The 25,926-nt window shown below is 45.8% G+C and overlaps 1 protein-coding gene across 4 annotated transcripts; it reads left to right on the forward strand.

The window, feature by feature from the left end:
- Nucleotides 1-14,588: 14,588 nt before the first annotated feature.
- On the forward strand, nt 14,589-24,118 carry SLC25A47 (solute carrier family 25 member 47). Of its 4 annotated transcripts, none has more exons than XM_064659188.1 (6): nt 14,589-14,859; nt 20,791-20,834; nt 21,116-21,187; nt 21,496-21,678; nt 22,758-23,028; nt 23,812-24,118. In XM_064659188.1, the coding sequence occupies exons 1-6, from the start codon at nt 14,604-14,606 to the stop codon at nt 24,096-24,098; spliced, it is 1,113 nt and encodes a 370-aa protein (XP_064515258.1). In that variant the 5' UTR covers nt 14,589-14,603; the 3' UTR covers nt 24,099-24,118. The 4 variants fall into 4 exon arrangements, with proteins under 4 accessions (XP_064515258.1, XP_064515255.1, XP_064515256.1 ...); XM_064659185.1 differs by lacking the exon at nt 14,589-14,859 and adding an exon at nt 14,904-15,063; XM_064659186.1 differs by lacking the exons at nt 14,589-14,859; nt 21,116-21,187 and adding an exon at nt 14,904-15,063.
- Nucleotides 24,119-25,926: the final 1,808 nt, after the last annotated feature.

Consider the following 25,926-nt stretch of genomic DNA (forward strand, 5'->3'; position numbering starts at 1 on the left):
CCGCCCTTTCTATCGTCCGCCCCCCCGCCCGAGAGGGGCCGGGCCCCGCCAACGGGGGCGGGAGCGATGGGACAACTCCCCCCCCGCCGCCCCCATCCACTGGTGGCCGCGCGGGGGCCGCTCCGGCCAAAGGGCGGGACGGGGATGCGGCTGCGGCTGCAGGGAATGGGGGCGGTCCAGCTCTGCGCGCCCCTTCTGCATTTCTGACCCCTTCCCTCCCCTCCAGCCTACAACCTGTCACTTCTTTCTCAGCAGCAGCTGCCTTACTAACCAGAAGTAAAGGCTGGAAAAAATTTAGGAGGCTGCAGAGGTGGTGGTTGGGGGGTAGAGGGGACAGAGCATCCCTCCTGCTGAGCATCAATATTGCCAGAGTTGTTTTGGGTGGTTTGGGGAGTCACCGGTGGTTGGAAATCCTGTGGAGCTGATGTTGTGAGGACTTTGGAGGAGGCCACCTTTTAATAAGGATGAAATGCCTGTAGCATCCCTGCTATGAGGGAAAGAACGAGAGAGTCAGGGCTGTTCAGAAGAGAAGGCTCTTGGGGAGACCTTGTTCACAGAATCACAGAATGGGTCAGGCTGGAAGGAACCACAGTGGGTCATCTGGCCCAACATTCCTGCTCAGGCAAGGTCATCCCAGAGCACATGGCACAGGATTGTGTCCAGACAGTTCTTGGAAATTTCCGGTGAGGGAAACCCCACACCCTCTCTGGTCAATCAGTTCCAGTGCGTGGTTGGTCACCCACTCAGTAAAGAAATTCTTCCTCATATTTAGGAGGAACTTCCTATGCATCAGTTTCTGCCCATTGACTCGTCCTATTTCCTGTTGCCACCAAGAAGAGCCTGGTTCCATTTTCTTGACACCTTCCCTTCAGATACTTAGAGACATTGATGAGGTCCCCTATCAGTTGTCTCTCAAGACTGAACAGGCCCAGTTCCCTCAGCCTTTCCTCATAAGAGAGATGCTCCAGTCCTTTGATCAACTTTGTAGCTCTTGGCTGGACCCACTCCAGGAGCTCCATGTCTCTCTTGTACTGAGGAGCCCAGAACTGGACACAGTAATCCAGATGTGGCATCAGCAGGGCTGAGTAGAGGGGCAGGATCACTTCCTTCAACCTGCTGGCAATGCTCTTCCTAATGCATCCCATTTATTGTGGCCTTTCAACACTTAGAGGAATTGTAAAGTTGGAGAGAGATTTGTTACCCAGGGCCTGTTGTGATAGAACGAGGACTAACCATTTAAACTGGAAGAGGGAAGGTTTATATTAGATATTAGGAAGAAATTCTTTACTGGGAAGGTGGGGAGGTGCTGGAACAGGTTGCCCAGAGAAGTTATGGCTGCCTCATCCCTGAAAGTGTTCAAGGCCAAATTGAATGGGGTTTTGACCAACCTGATCTAGTGAGAGGTGTCCCTGCCCATGCAGAGGGGTTGGAACTAGATGATATCTAAGGTCCCTTCCAACCCAAACCATTCTGGGATTATATAATCAGACTCCTCCTCCCTCCAGTGTTGTGCCAGAAAAGGAAGGAAGGTTTGCACCAACAGATATGGGCTTTGAGCCAACTGTTGCCCCCATGACACAATGGGAAGTGTGGGCATGAGACCCTCTCTCTCATAGTCAAAGCCACAAATCAGTATCTTGCTGCCTGTGGAGCTTGGCAGAGCCCTGGATCTCAGTCTTATACAACACTGCTGCACTTCACCCTGCGGAAGAGGCCTCTCCCCTTCCCACAGGCTTTCCTTATTCTTTATTAACTCTGTTTTCCTGCTAACATTGCCTGGCTTCAGGGTGCCCCAGTGCCAGAGCCTTTAAATGGGGAACTCAAGTTGTTGACAGTTTCGAAAATGGAGCCCTGTTTAAGCTGCTCGTTATTTCTGCAGGCAATGTCTGAGAAAGGGGAATACCAGTGGCCTAGAACAATAAGTAGCCTATTCCAGCTTTGCTTAGAGTAACATGATCTTCAGGGCCTGCATAGTCAGTTTTTAGAGGGTAAATTCCAGAAACAGAATGGAAAAGCAGATGGATTTTTTTTTTTTAATTGCTTCCCATGGTATGGCAGTTATTTTCTAGGTGTAGCAGCTCAATACAAAGTCAATAAAATCTTGCAGTGGAATAGTATACTAAAAATCAAGCCAGCTTTTACCTTCTATGCAATGAAAGCACACAAAAAAATGAAAAAAGACAAGGAAGCTTACAAAGTGGTCTGAAACTACTACAGAAAAAAACCTGAGAACCTGTCTCATATTTAGCAGCTCTTGGACCATCATTACAATAAATAAGCAGACAAGATGGAAATGCAATGAATCCCTAACCTTCCCTATATCTTCTTCCAACCTAGTGCTCCTATAGGTTCCTTCTCATCCCTAAAAGCTGCCAAATCAAATCAAGAACTTGGGTGTCTCCAGAGTGCTTTGGGATTCCTGATTCACACACCTGTCCTATCTGGGAACAACCAGTTGGTATCAGGGAACAGGTAGGTAGGCTGGTCCTGCCCTTTGCCACAGCCAAATGGCCTTGGGGGCTGCCCACTCCTACTCTATCATCCACCTCCTAACAGAAACCTTAGGTCTCACTGAACTCAAACTCCTGTAGCCAGTACTTCAGATCAGACAAGAAGTCCTCATCAGTCTGTTTTTCTTAAACATTTTATCCAAGTATAAGTGGAAATGACTTTCTCTCACTGAATCTTGTCTGCTCTGGTATCCATTGGAGGAACTACTACCTCCCATGTGCAGAGCCCTACAGGTGAAAATCCGGATGTTATATGCATCTGCCTTGCAGCACAAGTCTTGGAAGGATCAGCTTGGACCAAAACATTCCTGGACAAAGTGTTTTTAATCTGTTATTCAAATCCTCTGAACTCACAAGCAATCTGCCTCAAAGGAATTACCTTCTCCACCAGAAGTGTTTTGTAATCAATGTTTGCCCACAATGGTCAGGGAAAACATTTCCTCACTCTTTGTAGGCACTTCTTAGGTTATCTGAAGATAGTTTCAATCTTAGTCTTTTTTTCTCTGAATGATATTAATTAATATCCTTTGATCTCTGAATCCTCTTACCCTTCTCTTTCTTCAGCTGGAGTTCCTTGAACTGAGCTCTAAGGCCTTGCTAAGTGAGTGCTGGGAGATTACCCTGGGTATTGGCAGACAACATGGAATACGAGAGAAGATATTTGCAGGAGTCATAACATAATATAACATAACATACATAGCATAACATAGCATAGCATAGCATAACATAACATAACATCATATAACATGACATTGTTCACTTACGGTCAGCCTGACACATGTTGTGCTCCAGATCCTTTCCAGTAGATCAGCTGTGTGCCACAATATTCCCTACTTTGATCTTTCAGCTTTTTTCTATAGTCATTCGTAGCTGTTCATGCTAAATTGTTTTTTCCAGATTGTATTTCCAGTTTGTCAAGATCACTTGAATTCTATTCCTGCTGTTGATGTTTGTGCAGCCCCTCCCAGGTTGCTGCAATCTCCTAAGGCCTGTCTTGTTCCTGTATGCTTGAACTGTTCCTAATAAGCTTTATTCAATGTTGTGGAATGGGTTTTTTTCAATGCTACTGAGCATTGGAGTGCTTCAGACAGGGTACTTTATATACTAGCACAGAGAACATCAAGGGCTCATTGGTATAAAGTCTGAGATGTTCAAGGCTGTTTCACTAACAAATGAGCATGGCTTTAGTCTCACTGGGGAGTGTTTCTCTTTTGTTCATTTTTTCTTTCTTGGGGTTTTGTTTTGTTTTCAGTTCAAGTTACACTTGTGAGGCAATGTTGTGTAAATGTGGAGGAGTTTATTAAGTTTGTGTGTGGGGTGGGACAGTGAGTCAATATAGATGTTTGTATTTGTGTGTGGCTTCCACAGGAGCTTTGTGATTAAGGAAAGGAAGTCATAGAGCTCTTACAGTTTGGTAGTATTTCTCAGACCAGGCATTTTGCCTGTTGATCCAAGGCCTTATGTGTGCAGTAGAGATATACTTTTGGAGAGAGGAGACCTAACCTGACATGGAAGGAAACACAGATTTAATGGTTCTCTTCGCTGAGGCTGTTTTTTCTAGATATTTCAAAAGCTGTGTCTGATCTTGTGTCCACTCTGTTTATGTGTGATGGCTCTGTCTCAGAGCGTGACTCAGATGCCTGTTGGGACTCTTATGCCCTTCAGGCTCCATAGATTTTTCTCAGCTGTGACTGCCTTTTTTTTCATTCTGCTGAGGCTGTTCCAAGTACAACTTACAACTGCTGGGATGCATCTCCTAGAGTGCTGGAGTGAGGGGTTGTGCTTTCCCTGCTTTCTTCTTCTTTGGGAGCATTTAGCTTCCCTGTTGGATGCTGAAATGTCTGGGCTCCTCAAATAAAGAAGGTAGAAAAGAAAGAGCTAATGGCAGCTTGGGAAACATGTACAGTCTACCAGCACCTATGGCAGATGCACTGCCACAGGTCTGAGAGAAAAGCTTATAATTTAATGTTATCCTTCAAAGAACCTCTTCCTTTTGTTCCCCTTGTCTTTTAGGTCTGAGGGGTGGCAATCCAGGTGGAAGAGGCTTTGCAGAGGATGCTGGAGGGGTGAGGTAGCCAAGAAGGTTTCACTTCATTCCTGTGGCAGGAAGTGACCCTGTCAGCTGTCTGCTGCCCTTGATGGCACCCGGAAAAGACCTGGGAGAGGGTAACCCCAAATGGAAACCCGGGAAAGGGAATCGGAAGACTAGGGAAGGGAGCATAATAAGGCAGAGAATAAGCAGCAGGGCAGAATAAACACTGCAGGTAAACAAAACATGAAGTGAAGGGGCAAAGGCAGAATGAAGTAGGAATGGAACAGAAATGTGGAGTTGTGATAAACTCAGAAAATCTGTTGGCATTACTTGTGATCAAATATATATTGTTGGCTCAGGTGTCTCAAAATCTTTCTGTTTGCTTGTGAATTTGGCGTCAACAATTGCCCATGTCCCAGTAGAAACATCCCACTAGAATGTGGAGGGTGGTGGATGAGGGAGTTTCCCCCTTGCTCCCTAGAGCTTCACTGGGGCTTGGCCAGCTCTGGGACTACCCTGCAGGAGAATTCTCTTTCATATAGCCTTCTGCCTGCGGCCCCTTCCTTATCTTCTAAGGTAGTGCATGGCTGCATCATCACAACTTCAGTACTCACCATGTAACCCAGAGAAATGCATCAGTTTCTCTTTCTGTTTTGATCTGTGACTGGATTTTGAACTTCTCCTTCCTATCACCTGCTTTGGCTCTCTGAATCAATCTTCAAAGATTCTGGAGCAGCAGCTTTCTCTCTGTGACCTGTCTATTATGTAGACCTGGGTGGCATTCAGACCACATTCATGCAGCCATGTGAACACTGCATTTACAGCAGCAAACTGCTTGCGAGGAAAACCTTGCATTTTCCAGAGACTGCAGTCCAGCACAACTAGGCTTGATGATCATCTAGTGCTTTACAGAATAGTTGACATCTAAAGCAGTGACTAATAAATCCAAATGGTGAAATGAGAGAAATGTTGGGACATAATGCACATAAGAAAGAACTAGGAGCTGCGCTGCTCTGTGAAAACACCACTTTGTCTGAAAAATAATCTTCTCTAGGTGAATTCATTGAGTACCTTTGTGTGGATTTGGGTCCATTTTCTTTGTTTTCCTAAACACTGCTGTATTTACTGCCCTGCATGCTTTTTACATCGTCCCACTGTTATTGAGTCAGGTCATTGGGATTCTCCAGATCCTCAGGATGCATCTGTAAATGAAGACAGGGCAGCTAAGGCATTATTCTTAGGGGACTAGATGCCTTTATTATCCATTAACTTTATGACCTTGGGTGGCTTTAGGGTATTCTCTGACGTCATTATCCTACTGACTTCAAAGGTACTGTATATCAAGTGTTGAAACTTCCTAGCCTGATAAAATCCCTTGATAAGACTGATGTTTCAAAGCATGAAATGTAACTGATGCAGTTGTACAAGAGTGGAGTGCTGCTGAAACAGGGCTGCCTTGCTTACAGATCTGCTGATGGGTAGGGGCTTTGTGATCCCTCCAAATGTCCTGGTCAGTGTCCTGGGATGTGAGATCCCTTCTGTTCCCAGGTAAATCAATGCAGATGAACAACTGCCCAAGCTGCTATCTGAAATGCTGAGCTTGCGAGAGGTGCTGCAGAAAGGGAGTGGCTTAGTGTGTTCTAAATTGTGCAGTGCCCTGAAAAGTTTGGTGCAGCTCCAATTTTCCATGCCTTATCCTGGTAAAATGGAAACACTTTTATTACTGGGCAAACATAACTTCTGGAAAGCTTGCCCCTTGCTATTTTAAGCAGAAGTGGCCAAGTTCTGACATGCACCTTCTGCTGTTTGTCTCAGCCTCTGCTCCACGTGATGTCATGTATGTGTTTAGCTTGGGTTACTGGTTTGTTGGAGAAGGCAAGAGAAAGAAGCATAACCTGCACACGAAACAGTCCACAACATTTATGTTCACTCTGAGGAAGAATCTATCCCTGTTCATAGTCAGTTGTCTTGTGCTTTGTTTGAAATACAATACATAGCCAACCCCTGGGTGCTTCCCTGGAAGCAGATGAGAAATGAACACACCAAAAAATCATGAAAAGCTGCCTACAGGCATTAGTCCAAAGTCTCTTCCTTGCATTGTCTTTAATTTTGAAGATCACATATACTTTGGGTTTTGTTAACTGAACTACTGAGTCTTTTCTACCTCTTTCTTGTCAGCAAGAAGGCTAAGACAGAGCAGACCTACACAAACACATCCCCATGCTGGGTCTTGTCTTCTCTTGTCATAGGTCCCATCTTTATCTCTGGCCTGTGCTAATACTATATGGCTAAGAAATGATAATTCCTCTTTTTTGTATATTTGGGGAAGGAGCTTTGAGCCCAAAGTATCTGAAATACAAGGACTATGTTCTCTTCCGTTTGCTGCAGGTGGAGCAAGTTTCTTTGCTGCTGGCCTTACTTTGAGAAGACCAGAAGGCTTTCCATGCACATGCAGTCAGTAATATGGAGAGCAGGTCTCCAGCAGAACCCAAATGCTATTTAGTAACACATTTTTAAGATGCCAGGGACCACAAAGAGGCAAGCTGAGACAAGAGGGTGGGAACTGAATCCAGTTACCTGAATGAATAACTATCTACCTGCCCAGCAGTTTTACCCATCTCTCCCTCTGCACATTACTGAGTCACTCAAAAAGTACATTTGTGACCCTGAGATTAGCTCAGAGGGTTAGAGTACGGTGCTAATTAGGCCAAGGTTGTGGGTTTGATCCCTGCATAGGCCATTCACTGAAGAGTTGGACTTGATGATTCTTGTAGGTCCCTTCCAGCTCAGACTATTCTGTGATTCTGATTCTGTGGTTGGTGACAGTGAGCAAAAACTGTTGGGAAATTCAGGAAAGGAAGATAAAAGCTCAGTAGCTGGCATCTTTATAGCATTTTTCCAGTTTAAATTTGCAGACAATATAACCTAAGCCTCAGGCTGTTTTCATGAAGTAAAAGGGTGCAATTATGCCTGTTTTATAGATAAGGAAACTGGTAACACTGATTTGTCCTCAGGGAACGGGAGGCAGAACTAGGAGGACAACCTCCTCTGCCTGCCTTGTGGCTTTATCTTTAAGCTACCATGTTCTTACAGCAATATTTCTGTGAGGTTAATGGTTCTTCACTGCCAACAGGTATACAAATACAAATATCAACATCATGTACTTGAAATCCTCTGGCACAATTTGTATTCACAGGCCAAGTTAATGCCTGGGAGACCAGGTCTCCAGACAAATCTAAATGCTAAGCTGTTTTAACAGCATAGACACACAGCATTATGCACCAGTCAGTAATGAATGAGAGACAGCAAAAAAAATGATAATATGTTGTGAGGCAATGCCACTAAGGTTTGTGTACAGACTTTGAGGCAGCTTCCTGGTAGGTTATATGTGGGCTTCCAGCTGTCATGTGGAATTTCTGTTGCAATAGTCTTATGGTAAAGACACCCATTCTTTAGAAACTGAAACAGGCTAAGCAGGATGACTAATGTGCCTCTGCAGAAACTTCCCAAGAAACTTGTGAGATGGATGCTCATATGATTCCTGAACTAATGCCAGGGAAAAGACAGGAGTGACAAGTGAGCCTGTGGACCTCCTATGATATTCAGAGACTGGCACTGTTAGTACTGGTGTCTGAATATTCTTTGCTAAGGCTGGTGATGCTCTTGAAAAAGCTATGGAAACTTCTGGCTTTCACCTCAATTTTTCTTGAGTCTGAGCCAATGGAAGAAGTCAGGTTAATGTTGAAGGCACAGGACTGAACACTTGCTGCTGAATTGGGTGTGTATTTGCACTAGGACAGCACACACTGCTTGCAGAGGTTTTTGACAGAGATCCCTGAATTAGTATTGACCAAGACAGGATTGGTGTCAGAGGCTCTCTGCCTCCAAACAACATAGGGTTCTTTTCTGGCATTAAACTCATTTTGTAGATGAATTTTTAAGGGAGATTCTTTGGTTTTGTTTGAAGCCTTTAATTAATTCACTGTAGTTTCACTTGTTTTCCACTTCTGCAAGATAAAAAGTTTTAAATTCCTTTGTATATATCCCCTCTTAACATAAGCTCATAATAATGCTGGTATTCAGAAAAAGTTCTCTTTTCTGAACTACTTGATGCCAGGTTTGTCAGTTAAGTAACTTTCCCATGTGATTTTAGCAGTCGATATCAAAGTCCCAAATAATAACTCCTGAACTACCCCTGCAGAAAAGGTTGAGGCTTGCACATTAACATCATCATGACAAATAAAGAGTACATTATTGCTTGGTGGTTGAGAAAAAGAGGCCAGGAAGGTGAGTGCCTCCCTCTGCTCCAAGCCTGCTGCCAAGTCACTGACTATATCTTCTGTTCGTTAAAGTGCCAGAAATGTGCAAGAGGTTGGAAAGCAGCTCAAAGTGCAATCAGAAAGTCAATAACAGTCCTGACATCCTCTCCCTTCATCACAGCCAGGAGTCCATCTGAAGTGCTAGTGATGCAGGCTGGCATAAAAAACTTGCTCAGAGCTCGCTGCGGTGGTACACTGTCAAATTTCCTCTTTCTTATTGTAAAGATCAGGATCTAATTGTGGCCTTCTAGTGTCTGCAGGGAGCTTACAAGAAAGGAGAGCTTTTACAAGAATATGTAGTGAAAGGAGAAAGGGGAATGGCTTCAAACTAAAAGAGAGTAAGTTTAGATTAGATATTAGGAGAAAGTTCTCTGCTCTGAGGGTGATGAGGCACTGGAACAGGTTGCCCAGCGAGGTTGTGGATGCCCCATCTCTGGAGGTGTTCAAAGCCAGGCTCGATGGAGCTCTGAGCAACCTGGTCTAGTGGAAGGTGTCCTTGCCCATGGCAGGGGGGTTGGAACTAGATCTTAGGGTCCCTTTCAACCCAAACCATTCTATGATTTTATGATTTTGCAGGAAGATTTATGTAACAGTCTAAATTTTTAATATATACATATTTTCAGAGGGGTGTTTGTGTAGGGTGGGTGCTAGTGTTGCTACTTCCATATTTTCCTGTGATTTACTCCTGAACAGAGGCTTGTGACTCTCTGAGAAGTGTTTGGATCCTTGCAACGGCTTCGGCTTCGTGGCAGTGGACATGCAAGTTGTGCTGACGAGAAGATTAGGTATAGGGAGATTCAGTGACTTGCCCCAAGCCAGAAAATCTGTCACTTCTTAAATTACTGCAATAATTTTCAGTCTTGGAAATGTATTATTTTCCTTTCCCTTGGGAATGCGTGTAGAAACATTACAACCTTATATCAGCTTTCCAGAGGTGAAATCACTGAGCATTACACCTGGCTAAAGCTGATGCTATTCTCAATGCTCAGGGTGGTTTCCTTACTGCTTCTGTTTGTTTCTCTGTGAAATTCCTGCTGTGAATGCTTAAGTCCTTGTAATTATTGGGGTTTTTTTGTTAGTACCTGAGAGAAAGGACAATGAGCTGCTTTGATTTGAAAATCCATAACACAGCTGGAGCCAGGAGGCTCCACCCCCACTTCCACCCCCTGCCACGCAAGCCAAGTGCTGGACTGTGCCAGCTCAGCAATGTGCAAACAGCCTGGTGGCATAGTGGGGTAATGCTGTTTGAACAGTCTCTTCAGTCAAGGATTTTTCCAAAATAAATTGGATAGAAATTAATGGTTATGCATGTGAGTGTGATATAGCCTAGTGCTAGTGGGATAGAAAATGCAGCATGTTATGGCAGAAAATGAGGAAGGATTGTCTTCTCAGCAAATCTGGAATGGCGAGCCAGCAGGTGGTTGCAGAGTCAAAAGAGGACAAGCTTCTCTTTTGCTTTTCAGGATGGATGGAGTTGGTAATGTTCTGGGAATGAGCTGTGGAAGAAGAGGGGTAAAGGGATGCCTCTGCTGTTTTGTCTCATCTAAATGATGCTATTTAACACTGATTACCCACCTGAAGTCTCCCTCTCCACCTTTCCTTTTGCTCCATCACTTGTACCAGTCCTCTGGACCCACTGCCACTTTACTATGGAGCAGTCCTCTCTGCCTGGGTGGGCAGACAGCTGCCTCCTCCTGTGAAGCAAATGGAGTGTTTCATCCATCACACACTGTGCAAAATTATGGCCTTCCTCAATTTTTATCACTCAGTGACATGATTTCCTGCAGATTGTTTCATATAGCCAGATCTGTCTTTTTCTCTGACAGCACCTTCCATGCTCTGCTTTCTCAAAATCACCCATGAAGTTCACTCATTTTGAACAAATCACTCTTAAAGGACTTGTGAGTTATTTTTTTGTGGAATGCTATCCCTGTGGAGGCTCAAAGCATGCATTTTCTGTGTCGTTTCCTGGGGCATGCTTTGAGAAGACCACCTGGGTTGGGACCAGGCACTTTCTCTCAGCCGTGCATAGATGGTGTTTATTTGCAAGCTGGACTAGCAGTGATCTCTGGATCTGCAGTCCTTGGACATTGTGTCAAAGGGTAACAGGAATGACTCACATTTCATCAAAATCTTCCTGATAACTCAAGATTTCTTTGAGATGGATTTTTTTACTGTCTCTATTGACCTGTAGCATTACGGGGCTGGATTCCGGTAAGTTAACAGTATGTCTCTGAAAACTAGTGAAGAGGGGATGAAGGAGAAAGCTCCTTCAGCAAAGTGTGAAGAAAAATGAGACCTCAATGACTCCATGTCTCTGGGAGGACTCCTGGTAAGGGAGGCTGAATTGCTGCCTTGAGTGTCACTCTCTTCAGCATGGAGTTGGTCTGTGCTGCCTGGAGTGTGCCAGCAAGTAACAGCAAGCACAGTACCACAGGCTTCATTTCTCACATAGGGTTTCCTTCATGCAGAATTACACTTTCCTCACTACATGCTCTTGTGTGAACACTTGAACTTGTGTGGGGCTCTCTTCCAGAAGGCTCTTGCCTTGCTGCCATCACATGATGGCTGGGATGAGTGTGGCAGTGGATCCTATTTTCCCCTAAGTCCTGACCAGACATCAGAAGCAAAGAACTAGAGACCACCACAGTGACGACTGTGTTGCCTGGGGCCCATGTTACTCTGCTAAGCCCCCTTTGGGGCAGAAGTCCCTAAAGCAGTGGTGTGCATTTCTCCAGAGATGGCTGTCCCACTGATACCTTCATGGGACAAGGTGAAATGTTTCAAGCCCCAAAAATATTCTTCTTTCATATAGGTGCCTCCTGAATGACCTCTGTTTGCAGAGGAACTCCAGCAAAATAGAAAGCCCAGTATACCTCATTGAAGGGACCAAAACCATTATCAGAAGGTTATCAAAATGTTTGAATCTGGAGTCAGCCTTCTGCTGTATAAAGCAAACTAACATTTTGATAAAAGTGTATTGTGAATGGAGGTTAAAATAATAAATACAGGATTACTTTTCTGTTGCAAAGGGGGGGGTTGGGTTGGTTGTGGTGGTTTTTTTACAATTTCAGAAGATTTCATGAGGAAGATTCCCTTTGAGCTGTTCAGCTCAGCTAAAAAAGGTAGGAATTTTGTTTATTTTGTGATATTTAATGGGAAATACTTACTAGCCCTGATGCTTTAGTCAGCCAGTGTGACATGATAGCCAGCCTCTATTTTCTTGATATGGCAGCAGTCACTTCAACATGTAGAAAAATTTCCCCCCACATGACACCCTCACCCATGGTGTGACTTTTCATTTTGAGAATGTAGTGAATCTTGTCACTTTGCCTGGAAGCAGTTTCCAGAAGAACAATATTGAACAGTGGTGTCCCAACAGTGACTCCAAAGGTAGCTATGGCTGCGGCAGCTTGGGCTGAAGCAGGTCAGCAGGTTGCCTGATCCCTGCAGGAACCAGGAGTCTGTAAGCTCCAGGGCTGCCCTTCCACAGAGGACTGTGTCCTTGTCCCTGTGTGTCACTGACACACCCGAGCCCACTCCTAGCTCCACTGCTGGAGGGGTCCTGCAAGGACAGAAGCAGAAATGGATGATGGGGAAAGAGGAAACAGCACCTTTCTCCGCATTTGGCATGTGCAGACTGTTGATGAACCATTAATAACTCTGCTACAGACACCAGGTGTAACAAGGAAAAGCTACTGAATAACCCAGTGTGTTTTAGCTGCTACATTGCTAACTCTCTAGATAATATTTTACTTTTGGTTTCAAGTATTTGCTGTCCTTGCAGGATGTTACACTGGAATAATCTGTTCTCTCCAGTGCAGAAAACATTCAGGGAACAAAGCGTAGGAAATTAAGGGGAAGCAATTTAATAAAAATCCTTTCATTTTCAGTTCCCAGAAACTCTGAGCCCTCACACCAACCTGTGCTATATGTCACTGGCACATCAGACCCAAAACAGGAACTTCAGTGAGAAATAGGTTCTTGTGAAATGTGCAGGAAACAGCACTGGGTACTGAAGTCCTCAGCTCCCCTGTAAAGCTGATCCCAGAGGGGCAACAGCCATGACATTTTCTTTTCCCTTTGCTGCCAACGTGCCTTGGCTCTGACCCGGGGAAACCTCTTCAAGAGGAGTACAATTCAGGTCACGACTTGGCAAGCCCTTCACCGCATCAGGACTTTGGTTTCCAGGTTCACCCTGGGCAAAGATTAACCTCTCACGCATAGATGTGACACTCTCTGGTAATGAGACTGTTGTGCAAAAATAGGCAATATGGCATTTCCTTGAGCTCTTGGTTCCCATCAACCAGCAGGTCTTTCTCTGTGCTTTCCTCTTTCCCCTGATGAGTCTACCACCCTACGTTGGGGGTAAATTGTGAAGGAAACAATAGGTTCTGGACCAGTCTCCTGGCAAAATCCATCTCATATCTCCCCAGCAACGCTGTCCCTACTGCAGACAGTGGTACCCACCTTACTATATGCATAGGCCCTACTGGCATCATCCACAATATTCCAACCCTCTCATACAGTGGAGGGTGCTGACAACCAGGGTGCACGAGATGGCAGACCAGTCAGGCAGAACATGTACAGGGGTTACAGACCATGATTTTGCAGGGGTCCTCCTCATCAAAGACAACCTAGAGAGAATGAAGAAGGTGAAGAGAACCAAGGGAATGAAACCTGAAGTCAGCAACCACCTCAACGTCGGTACCACTGTAACTTCAGCTGCCGATGCAGGAGCCCAGAGAACCCTATCCCACAAGATGGCAAAGAGACGAAGACAGCTGAACCACCAGCTGAGAACACGTCTGGTCCTGAGGTTAAGCAGGATGCTGGCCACGGAAATTGGAATCTGCTAAGGAGTGTGTAACAACTCACCTGCCGAATCAACTAGCCCTGGAAATGGATGGCGCTGGAGCGTCAGGCCTGCACCCGGCTGTCACCGGCAGTGTGAAGCCCAGGGGTCTGGGCCACCATGCATAGGAGGGCCCCTGCAGTGCGCCTCCAAATCTGGGGTGTGGGCCTGGGTGGAGCTGCCGCAGGTGCAGATCTTGGTGGTATTAGCAAATATTGAAAGGAGAGCTTTGAAGGCCGAAGTGGAGCAGGGTTCCGTGTGAACAGCAGTTGAGCGTGGGTCAGGCGGTCCACCACGGGACGAGTCTGTCCCAGCCCCTGCCTCTCGGAGCCCCCTCGATGCTCTTAGCTGAGTGTCCCACGAGGCCTGAAGCATCTACTTTGAGAAAATTAGAGTGTTCAAAGCAGGCCGGCCGCCGGCACAGTGCAGGTAGGAATAATGGAGTAGGACTCCGGTTCTATTTTGTTGGTTTTCGGAAATGGGTCCATGATTAAGAGGCATGGCTGGGGGCATTCCTATTGTGCTGCTAGAGGCATCACCCCATCAGGGCAAAACACTGGAGTGTGGTCAGCAGCAATTGTGATTCCTGCTCTGCCACTGAAGTCAGAAAGGAGATGACATTGGAAAGGGGATTGAAAAACTGAGCAGAAAGTGAAGAAGCAGAGCTGCTGCAGGGGCTGGGAAAACCATGCTGTTGTCTGAAATAGAAGCAAATGCTCTGGATGTGGTTGGATTAATTTCTGGGCTTCACCACAGATATACATAATGAGCAGGTAATAATCTGTGAGGATCTGGGTAGAGATTTGGGATCAGCTTCATGGGTTAGGAAAGTCAAGAAAAATAGCTTAGGAAAGGCACAAGGAATTTTCATTGATGGAAAGGGTGTCATGAAATTCTCTGTGGTGCAGGGCAAGAGTGTCCTGTGGCAAACAAGTGTGCAAAGCTGCCTTCTGGAGCTAATAAGTACAGCGGGGAATGGCCCCTTCACAGCCAGTATTACCCTGCCAGTCACCACCCCTCGTGACTTTCCAAGTAGAAGGGCACTGGGAACAGCAGCTTTGGCACAGCATTTCAGGGCTTCATGGGATTACTTATTCACTGTGTTCCTGGATCAGTTCCAGACTACCCGGCTCTGCCTCCAGTGTACAGATTCATCAAGGCTCACAATCCCCAGAGGCAAGAGAAGACTGTAGGAAGGTTATTCATATTGCAAATCACACTGTCTCCACAGGACCTGCAGGGCTCTAGGAAGACAGAACTCCTTCCTTCTACCTCCCTAACACTACTTCAGGGTGATTAAGGCAGCAGACGCACTCTGGATGGATTTCATTGCTGGGGCCATTGGAGGTAAATACATAAATTAGTGGTTGTTGATGAGAGCAGATTGCTGTGTTTGCCTCTTGTTCAGCTAAAGGGCAAAGTCTCAACAGCAGAGCTGAGAGTCTTTCAATGGGGGCTGCTTGCTAACAGTGTATTCTTCCTTATTAAATGGAAAATGTCATCGGAGCAGGTTCACAGAACTGCTGGAGAGGCAGTGCCGCAGCTTGGTCATCTGAGGTCACTGCTTGCGATCTCCTCTGATCTGATTGCAGCGGGACACGGTAGAACTCTAATAGGAAGAGACAGACTGTAATACCTTGTGTGCTGATACAAACCAGCTCATACTGCCCGGACAGCAAACCCTCATGTGCCTGGTGTCTGGGGGTCCCAGCAACCTGCTGGAATCGTGGCTCTGGGGGGCTGAGGATGTGATTTGTGAGACAGGAGGGGGGGAAGCATGGCGTTGTTGCAGTGAAGAATGTCTGAATGAACAGCCTTTGCATTGTCTGAGGTTAAGATGTATTTGCAGTTGTGAGGGTGATAGCGCAGGCGTGCTACAGCAGGCTCTGATCTGGGAGAAAGTAGGTTAGCTGTATATAAAAAAAGTAACAGGAGAGAAGTGTGATTAAATTTGAGACGTTTTTAGATCATGTACTGCTCAAACCCAGCTTTGTTTTAAACAACAAAGTATACCCATCAGTCTCATTTCTTTGCTGAAATCTTATAAGATTTAGTGGAGTATCCAAGATAATATATACCAATAAATAGCAAGAGAAAAGCCTTGGGGTCACCACTGACAGAAAGGCCGGGTAAATCTGCCAGGTGGCTGAGACATCCAGCCCAAGCCTGCACATCAGATCTCACTTTGAGATTTGCTGAAATTTGGCATTTTCCGTTACCAGGAGCACCCTGTGGCACCACTGCAGATGTGCTTGTCCTGGGGAGGCCCATGATGAGTTTTACCCTGCACCTTTTAATTGCTCATCATGCAAACTGTGCAAGTGGGGTGAGGTTTGGCATCTCAGCAGCATCTGTCTGGACCAGGAGGTGCCTGTTTCTCGCAGTGTTGGTCTTCCTGGGGTGTTGAGAGACCCTGCTTGGAAAAGACCCTTTATGGGAGAGGAGGGTATAACCAACCCTCCATGACAGCTTGTTTTTCTCCTCCTCTTTCTCTCCTGTAGAGAAGGGAGCCCTGTGCTGAGGCTGGCAATGGGATGTCCATCCCATTGGATTCACCAAATCTCCTCTAAGACTTCATGTTCATGATAGGGCAGAGATGATTGCATTTGTTGCTTGGACTACTTTGCTTTTTTGGCACAGTTTGAGATAGGCCACTTAAGGACAAACTTCTTCTGCGAGAGAAATGAAGAGCTGAAAACACAGTTTCAACATGACTGTTCACCTCAGCATTCTGCCCCAGCTCCCATGAAAAGCCGTGGTTTGTGTTGTAACCCCCTGTCCAGGCACCAGCATCGTGAGCTGTCCGACCATGAAGCAGGGATCTCCCATGGGTGCCCTGGACACAGGCTCAGCCTGGATCCAGCTCAGACCATAAAAGTCTTTGCTTGCTTTAAGACACTTTACTAACCTCACAGTGACAGAGAGCAAGATTTTCCATCCTGTAATCTATGTCCATCTCAGGGCTTTATCTAGAAGGGATAATGCAACTTCTCACTGGCTGAGAGAGGTGTGTTCTGGCAGGCTGTTCCCTGCTGGAGGCTTGCACATAGACACGTGCAAGGTACCTGGGTAGGGCTTCAGGGCCAACATCCATACCCTCACATGGGACAGCTTGCAGGATGGGACAGCTTTTCTGCAAGAACTGGATGGATTTTGGTGCTGAGCTTGTTTCTTGATTTATGTTTGTTGGAGCTGAAGCAGTTTTCGTGTTCCTAAGGAGGCTGCAAAACCAGCTGAGGAGCATCAAGTAACTCAAGAGGCAATATAAAAAATAAGAGAATTTCTGTTTAGTAAATTACATTCTTGTAACCTTGATCTGTTTTCAGAGTGTTTTGGAGAAAGCATGGCTTAAGCACCTCTGAAAAAGAGCAGAGGTGCTGCCCATTCGAATTCCGTATAATGATCCATCCTCAGGCTGCCTCAGGCAGCTGCAGATATCATGCATCTCCTCTGGGCTATGGCTTCTGTGGTCATGGGGTAAGCTCATCATCTTCGGCCCAGGAAACAGTGATCTGCTGTGACTCCAGATGGAAAAAACATGAGAGAAACATGCTTAATGACTGTGGAGACTTTCCATAACCAGAAAATGTGGCTGAATGATTTGGGAAGTAACTCATCTGTAAGGATGTCTTTCCTGGCCAGTAAAGCTGAGCAGGAGGTTGGACTAGAGACCTCCTGAGGTCCCTTCCAACTTGAATTTTCCTATGATCCCATGTATGCTTTCTAGCCTTGCTACAGCAGCAGCCTGGGCTGTGGCAGGGGATGGGGATTGATGAATAGGGCTATTGATGACTGAGGGATGACTTGACTCTTACATCAGCCATAAAGATTTTGGAAAGGGGAGGCTGAGATTCACCCAGCAGGGGTAGAGCAGCAGGGTATACAGCATGCCTGGGCTTTTCCACAACTGTGAGGTCACAGACAGTCCAAGTGTAGATAAAATAGTCCCTCTACAGAAGGAACATGTTGTCAACTTGTTCTCACAGATAAAGCAGCTCCTGCTGACCACTACCAGGGTCATGTCACTGAATAAAGGTCAGCTTGTTTAGGGGATGGGGCACTACACAAAACAAAGGTCTTCAGAAGTTGTTTTCTACTCATACACTGTATAGACAATGACCCCTGCTTCTCCCTGGGTCACTCAGCCAAGGGTTTGCCAACAGCTTGGAGCTGTTGCAGCCTGGTGGGCTCTGTACAGCTTGCTTTCTGGTGATTGTCATCCCACCAGCATCCCTCCTTAGTTAAATTGCCTGGTCAGAGCACCCTGACTTGTGAAGAGACTGTGAGTAATCCCTTTTGTACCCACACTCTGTGTGTGTGTGTAGGAGGCAATGCCACAACCTGTGCACAATACCTGGGAACATCTCAGACAAAGTAGGCGTAAAGAACAGCTCACTAAAATCAAAAAAGGTCATTCAGCTGGTTTTACTATTTATTTTTGTCACAACTGATGCAGTGTTACTCAGCAGGAGTCCCATAGGAATCCTCTCCTGTATGCATGCTATACATTGCTGGCCTTCTTAGATTCTGCTGTGCAAACAGGGCATGTGTGGGTCATGCTATCTTAGTCCCAGGCTATTTATATTGTGTGACAGTGTACCGTTCTTCTTTGGCCTTTGTCGGACTTGGCTGAGCTCTTCAGCTCTGGCAAACTGCTTGGAGTGTTTTGGCTCCTAAGGAGTGCAGTTCATGGTAGGCTGTGTTTATTTGGAGGTTTCAGGGATTCACATCTCTGGTGGGAGCAGTAAAAAATTTACCTTTATGTCCCCCTCCCAAGTGGAGATGCTTGGTCCTTGTTGGAATCAAGTTGATTGGGAGCCCTTAGGACTGAGAAACTGTGGGAAACAATCTGTTTTGGGGCAATCTGCTACAGTGTTGTCTTTGCATTTAAATGTGTGAACAGGGCAATTTCTCCAAAGGGAGGTCAGTTCTTGTCAAACACTGACCCAAATAAGCCTTGGTACATGATCTGCATGAGCTCCTACATTCCTGAGCCAGTGCAGCAAGCCAGGACTTAGCTGTGCATCCTGCCTCCCCGTGTTGCTAGCATCCAGTCAGCCTATGGCCACTGCCTCTAAGGTTCAGGAACTCTGAAACCGATGTGATGCCAAATCCTCCCAGGTGGGATGGGGTTCTTCAGACAGGGGACTGCAGCTCTGAGGTCAACACTGTCATGTTGGCATTGACCTACATGTTGCTCTTCTCTGTCTGGCAGTGTCCATGTTTACTCTGGCCAATGGCCAGGACAGTGCAGGTGTCCCCAGGTGACTTTGTGCATTGTCACGCTCTGCTTGGACCAAAGGTGTTGCTTCTTCAAGCCATAATACTGCCTGTGTATTCCCCCTTGCCCTCTCTCTTTCATCCTTCCATCTCTTCCATCTTGGCCCATTTTTCACCTTCATTTCTGGTTAGCTGATATCAGAATTGATAGATATTTTTGAAGAACAAACCTCATTTCTCTGCGACTGAAATGCTGTTGGCTGTTTTCTTCCGAGTAACGCACTTTGGGATTGTCTTCTGGTGAATCACAGTAGCAGCAGCTGCTTTTCTGCAGAACATAGGAGAGCTTTCCAGAGCTCCCAGGCAGCCATGTAATCACAGGCGAACACGCCCACAGCAACTAATACATATTTAAACAGCTTGGTTTTAAAGTCTTTTTAAAGAAGCACTCAATGAGAGGCAGTTTCCAACCTGTGAGCCACCAGATGAGCCCTGTACCTCTGATTGCCTGGCTCCCTGAAGGGCTCATCAAGCACTTGTATGAACTCAGTCTCTGTCTAAATAAGTCACATGGATACATCTCCATGATCCTCCAGCCTGATTTCCTCTCAAGTGACTTGGCATTAGACGTACTGGGAGGAAGTTAGCTGGTCAGCACCTTTATCACTTGCTGTGTCTGCCACCATTTATATCAGAGCTGGGAAATGCAGTGAGGTGAGGACAGGCATGGGGATGATCTATTTGTTACTGCAACCAACAGAAATTCTTGTTGGAGCTCTTTAGCTGTCCTTATGTGACATTAAGGCAGCAACTGTCTCATAGGATTATTACATTTTCAACTCCAGTGGCTATTTTAAGGTCTTTGACTGAGCCTGGGTGTTGAGACAGGATTGGCAGCTTCCCCCACACTCTGGACATGCCGTCACAGCAGCAGACAGGGAGTCACAGTCAGCTGGTGTATGGGGAGGGCTGTGGAGCCCTGACTTTGAGCACACCCTCTCTTTCCCCAAATCCTGCTGTGCCCCAAGGGACAGCCGGAGGGTGGTCTCACTGCAGAGCAGTGCTGCTGGTTGTGCTGTGCCCCAGCACCACACCAGCCTGCCAGGACTCCAAGATTCCTGTGCTTTCACTCCTTACCCTGCTTTTGCAGTAGGTAGGAAATGCACTTCAGAGGTTTAGTCCACCATAGTGCTGTGGACCTAAATGCCTCAATAATTCCTCACCCATGTAGATGTGCTTTGCAAGCTTCAGCCAGGACATGTTAGTCCCTGGAGGCAGCAGGAGCACCTCTCCTGTCTTCAAGACAGATTGCTGAGAACCTCTAATGTATGAGGACCACTCTTATATATATCCTTGTGAGCGCTGTTTTTATTCCTTAATATTTCCAAGTCAAGCATGGAGAACCAAAACTGCTCCAGAGACTCACTTATGTGAGTGGGGATGCTTACACTGTACATGAGGGTGCTTGGTCATAGTCTAAAGATGCCTTACTGCCCAAGCTGAAAGGGGAAAAAAAAGCAGTCCAATATCATCCCTTCAGTCTTCCTGGAGCAGTGCTATCAGTGTTTCTTGCTGTCCCATCTTGCACTGTGGTGTTATTCCTCCCTGGTAAGTTTCTCATGATGTTATGATTCCTTCTCTGAGTGCGTCTTGGTAACACAGAGGAATGTGCGTGTTTTTTTCTGTCATTCTTGGCTCAAAAGACATTATTGGAGCTCAAGAGAGGTTTGGTGCCAAGCATGGCAGGACTCTGAAGCTGTGTTTTCTGCTGTTGACCAATGCCCTTCTGTGATGTGTGAAAACTTTCTGTCGTGACATGTGTTATAACCATCTCCGACGCATTCTCTGTTTCAGGTGGCCTAAGCACAGCCGTGGGTTATCCACTGGACACAGTGAAGGTACCTGTTGGAGCTTTATTTTTTGACTGTAGAACAAAAACAAGTAGGCCCTTTTGCTTTCTCCCTCCTTTCCAGAATACTAGTCCCATGAGAATGCTTTATCTTCATTACATCTACATATTTCACCATATTTGGTTGTGTTGTTTGTCTCCTTCAAAGAAAAATTAAATTGTTTGGTGATGCTCTTTTATGATTAATTTCGAATTTGCTGCTATGGCATTTGTTGATTTATTTTTTTTTAAATCTGATATCTGCATTTAGAGTTGCTCCTGTATTCCTAGGTGAGAATTCAGACTGAGAAGCATTACAAAGGGTTTTGGCACTGTGTTCAAGAAACATACAGGACAGAAAAAGTAGGTACCTCTCATCAGAATTGCTGATACCCATTGTCAATGACTTGTTTCAGGGAAGCAGAGCTGTTTCTGTCAGTTTGGGGAGAGTGGGGACCATTTGCACACAACCATTTTTTGGAAGAGGGTGAAATTTAGCTTTGCTGATGAGCTGTAAGATGAAAACAATGCTGCCTGGCAAACGTGCATGATCCTGGGACAGGGAGGTGAGGCTGGACCCAGGAGCAGTTTCCCAGAAGCCAGTGCTTTCAAGAAAATGCTTTTCTGTGCCATTCACTCTTAAAAGTTTTTTCTCTCCTGTTTCCCACTAGATTTGGGGATTTTACAAAGGTGTGTCTGCATCAGTCCTTGCCGTATCAGCAGTTTCTTCTGTTTCCTTTGGCACATACAAGAACTTCCTCTGTACAATCTGCAAGCTGCGATACGGGGCTGCAGATGCAAAGCCATCCAAGCTGGATGTTTCCCTTGCTGGAGCTGTTGCCGGTGCTGTCCGGGTAGGTAAACAGCCGTCAGGGAAAGCACAACAAGAGATCTTGTTCACAAACACAGGAGGCTGGAAAGGCTGGGAATGTTTTTGGTCCGAGAGGCCACAGGGGAACATGCAACAAGTCTGGTGAGTTTGTTTTTGCAGTGGAGGTCATGCTTTGCCCGTGCTGCCCCCTCACTGGTTGGTCCGTGGGATGCCCAAGTCCTGCTGGGCAGCTGATGCTGGATTTGGTTTAGAGCATCAAAATACTTCAGAACATGCTCTTAGAATGACATGGACCTTGGCAGCAAACACAGAACAAGGAAGAAAAAACGACTTAGGCAGTAAACTTCCCAAGTGGCTCTGATGGTGTGTTTATGTAAGAAAAGAGAGAACTCTGAGTCGAAGCACAGGTTGGTCCTTTCCCAGTGGCCCCACGAGCCCAGCATGGTATTGCTGCTGAAATGGGCAGTGCACAATGTTGCCTTGCCAGGACTTAAAACTCAACAGGGCACTACTGAGAACTGATGCTGCCTGGAAACGTGTATGATCCTGGGATAGGGAGGTGAGGCTAAATCCAGGAGCAGTTTCCCACAAGCAGATGGATCTCTGCGAGCATCCAAAGGTGCTGTGAATATGGTGGAGCTCACCCCATCACCCCGGTGGCATGCTGGGTCACAGTCCTCATGCAGAGCAGATGGTCAGGTTTCCAGGTGTTTCCTAGCAGTCAGTGACTCAACACAGGCTAATTTTTTTAAAGTCTTTAAGGTCTTGGTTCAAATGCATATACAAACAAGAGCCCTGATGTATGCTTCCCTATAGCTGAGGACATACCCTTTTTGTGCCCATCTGGTTTAGCAAGTACTCACAGGTATTTAATATCTGGTGTTGATTTCTGCCTTGCCTTCCACTCTGCCCAGTGCAGCTCACACAAGTGTCCTGCTGCTGCTGGGTGGAATGGCACAGGCAGAGGGGAGGAGGCTGGAACTTGCTAGAGTTTGCAGACAATATTACTGCCTGAAAATCTGGGAGACAACAAGTTTTCAGGAAGGGGATAATACACTGTTTAAATGAGAAGGGTTAAAACACCACCCTCTGATGTTACAGGTTGTGTTGACAAACCCCAGTGAAGTGGCTAAAGTTCGGATGCAGACTCAGAGAAATCCACACCCTTCTGTCACATCTCAGCCTGTTTCCAAACCAAAGTACCAAGGGTCTCTGCACTGTCTGAAGGTGATCACCAAGGAGGAAGGTTTTGGGGGTCTCTACAAGGGCTGCTCTGCATTACTCTGCAGGGATTGCTCTGCTTCTGCAGTATATTTCCTTTCCTATTCTGCTCTGTGTGACTGGCTCACACCAGCTGGGAAAGATAAACCAGGTAGGTATCGGAAAGCATCTGGCATTACCTGCAAAAATGGCTTATTTAACACCACTTTAAGAGGGAAATGGCTCTTGGCAAACATCACCCAGTACCTATAAAACCTCACCCAGATCTGATCCTCAAGCAGGGTTGCTCTGTGTGTGTTTTCTGGTGCTGCAGGGCTAGTTTTGGGCCCCAAGCGTGGGTGCCAGCAGCCTCCCTGTGAGGGTTTCACTGGCACAATCTTGTCCCCAAGCAGCTACTCCTCCTCCTGCAGGAGGGGTTTTTACAGCATGCTCTGGTGCCTCATATGTGGATATGAAATCCTGTTAATGCAGAAACGGGATATGTAACTAGAAATGAAACATGGACAAGCCTCCCAGGAGCCATCACAGAGCACAGATAAGGGTCAGTCCAGGACTTGAAAATAAAGTCCAGTTGCAGAACGTAAAGACATTTCAGGTTCTTAGTTGTGATTTTGCTCCAAAAAGCAACTATCCTCTTTGAGAAAAGATTGAATAGGTAACATTCAGCAAAGAGCATCTCTCTGGGAATTATAAAAATAAGTAGATCTATCTGAGCACTCTCAGGCTGCACCACATCTAGTTTGTGTGGTGTTCAAAGTGCCATGTGTGCAAAAACGAGTATTTTGTGAGATCACTGGAAACACACAAATGCAAGAGCTGGACAAAATAACTTCTGAAAAAACATGAAAGTTACCCAAGTTCATTGACAAATCTGAGATGCTTGTAGCTACGTGAGACTCAAGTGAACTGCTCCTCTGTTCACTCTCTCCTGCAGGTTTCCTCGTTGTGCTGCTTTCTGGGGGTTTTGCTGGAGTCCTGGCCTGGGGATTAGCTACTCCCATGGATGTCATCAAATCTCGGATGCAAATAGATGAATCGGACCAGCACAAGTACAAAGGCCTGATCCACTGTGTTAGGGAAAGTGTGAGAAAGGAGGGTGCAAAAGTGCTTTTCAAAGGACTGGGTTTAAACTGCATTCGTGCCTTTCCTGTGAACATGGTAGTGTTTGTAACGTATGAAGCTGTACTGAGATTTACAGATCGTTATATAAGCAAAAAATAGCTCATTCTATTCTTTTCAGAGGTGTATCTTGTTTGTTATTCTTTTTTGTAATACAAAATCCACAATCAACTGCTGAATTGATGGACAGCATAAGAAGCACAGACATTTCAGCACAAAGCTGATGACTGATGGCTTTGTTTCATTCCAATAGGATTACAAACTCATCAGGGAGCCTTGGATTCATATACAACCTCCCTTTTATCTCGTTAAAGTATTTAGACTGTAGCTGCTGCTTTGGCCCTTGAAACATTTGGGAATATTTATGTTCTAACAAGCTGCTTGTCTGATCAGAGGTTTTGGTAAAGTACTTAATTTTGTTTTCTACTGGCCCAGAAAATGATCCTCACGACCAAAGCAAGAGCTGGGGGGAGTTTGTGTAAGATTTAACACTATCCAGCCTGCGCTCTTTACATGCAATGCCTGCACTGCATTCACTGAGTGACTTACATATTTGTGCTTCAGGCTGTAACTTCACTTTCCCAGCTGTAATTTTCCCAGAGTACTCTACAGTTATATCCCCTTGGCAGCAGCTGAAATATGAATGTCCTTGCTTTTCCCTGTTGCTATTTAATGAGTGGCAGGCATGGTCTGTTTACATAACCAGCTAATGGCCTCACTGCAGTGACTCCAGGCACGGTTTCCCGGCAGCCACGTGATTTTCTCCCAGAGCCCTACACAGCATCAGGCCTCTCACGGAGGCCTATGGAACAGCATCTCTCTGAGCTTGGCACAGCTTTGGAGGCAATCTGTTCTCATCCTGTAGGGAGGGTGGGAATAGATGCAAAGCCTCTTTGCTTTCTCAAAGGAAAGGCTGCTGTAAAATCTGCGCACTAGCGGGGTTAGGCAAGTTAAAGGAGAGTTGCAAAGTTGTAGAGTATAATTAAGATTTACAGCTTTCAAAAGTGCATACTCTTCTCCCTTTAAATGATGCTGTTAGGAGCAGCCAAATGTTATTTTGTCAAAGGTATATTTTGAAAGAATTTATTACTTCTTTCTCATCTTCCTATTACTTCTTTTTCATTACTTTTTCCTACTTTTCATTAACATGCCAATTGAAAAAAACAACACCCATGCTATTGCTTCAGAAGGAAAACCCCTAATCCCAGAAATACTTTAGTTTGCTCATCCTGCCTCAGGGGCCACATATATGCTTTCTCTCTGCTTTAATCCCTGCATGATGACACTTGGAGTGGACTGGATCCAACCCCTCTCACATTCAGCTAAAAATGCGTTTCTTGGAGGGGAAGGGGAGTACTATATTTTAAAAGGAGTACTCGTATTCAGGACCCTTCCGGTCCACAGACACTTTGATCAGTTGATGCCATGGCTTTGACTACACTGAGAGTAATTTTGCAGCAGACTTGACAGCTGCCCTGGACACATAGAAAACGATCTTGTATTAGAATGACAAATTTAAAGATTTCAGGTGCTACTAGACAAGAATAAAGGAGACCTCTTCCACTCCAGACAGAGGCCACTAAAAAGGTCCACAACTGTACTCCTGAAATCTAAGCCTTCAACTGGCCTTTTAAACATGTTTACAGCCTTGCTATCAAACAAGCATCGTAATTCGTCTCTCAAGTCTACCCAGCTCTTGCAGTTGGTCCAAGAGCAGAGTTAAAAGACCAGGCAGGTGCACAGTATGTCACCTTAAGGGGGAGCGAAATTAAAGACCCAGCACTGAACTGGATTTTCTCCACAGTACTTATGGCCCCAGCAACCTACCACCCCTGGTTACAGCTTTGAGTGTCAGCACCAAACTTCCTTTAGTCAGAAAGTCCTTACAACTGAAGATTTAATTAAGTCCTCAGGGTCTGAAAATCCTCTT

Source organism: Pseudopipra pipra, chromosome 6 (assembly GCF_036250125.1).
Source record: "Pseudopipra pipra isolate bDixPip1 chromosome 6, bDixPip1.hap1, whole genome shotgun sequence".
Lineage (NCBI taxonomy): Eukaryota > Metazoa > Chordata > Aves > Passeriformes > Pipridae > Pseudopipra > Pseudopipra pipra.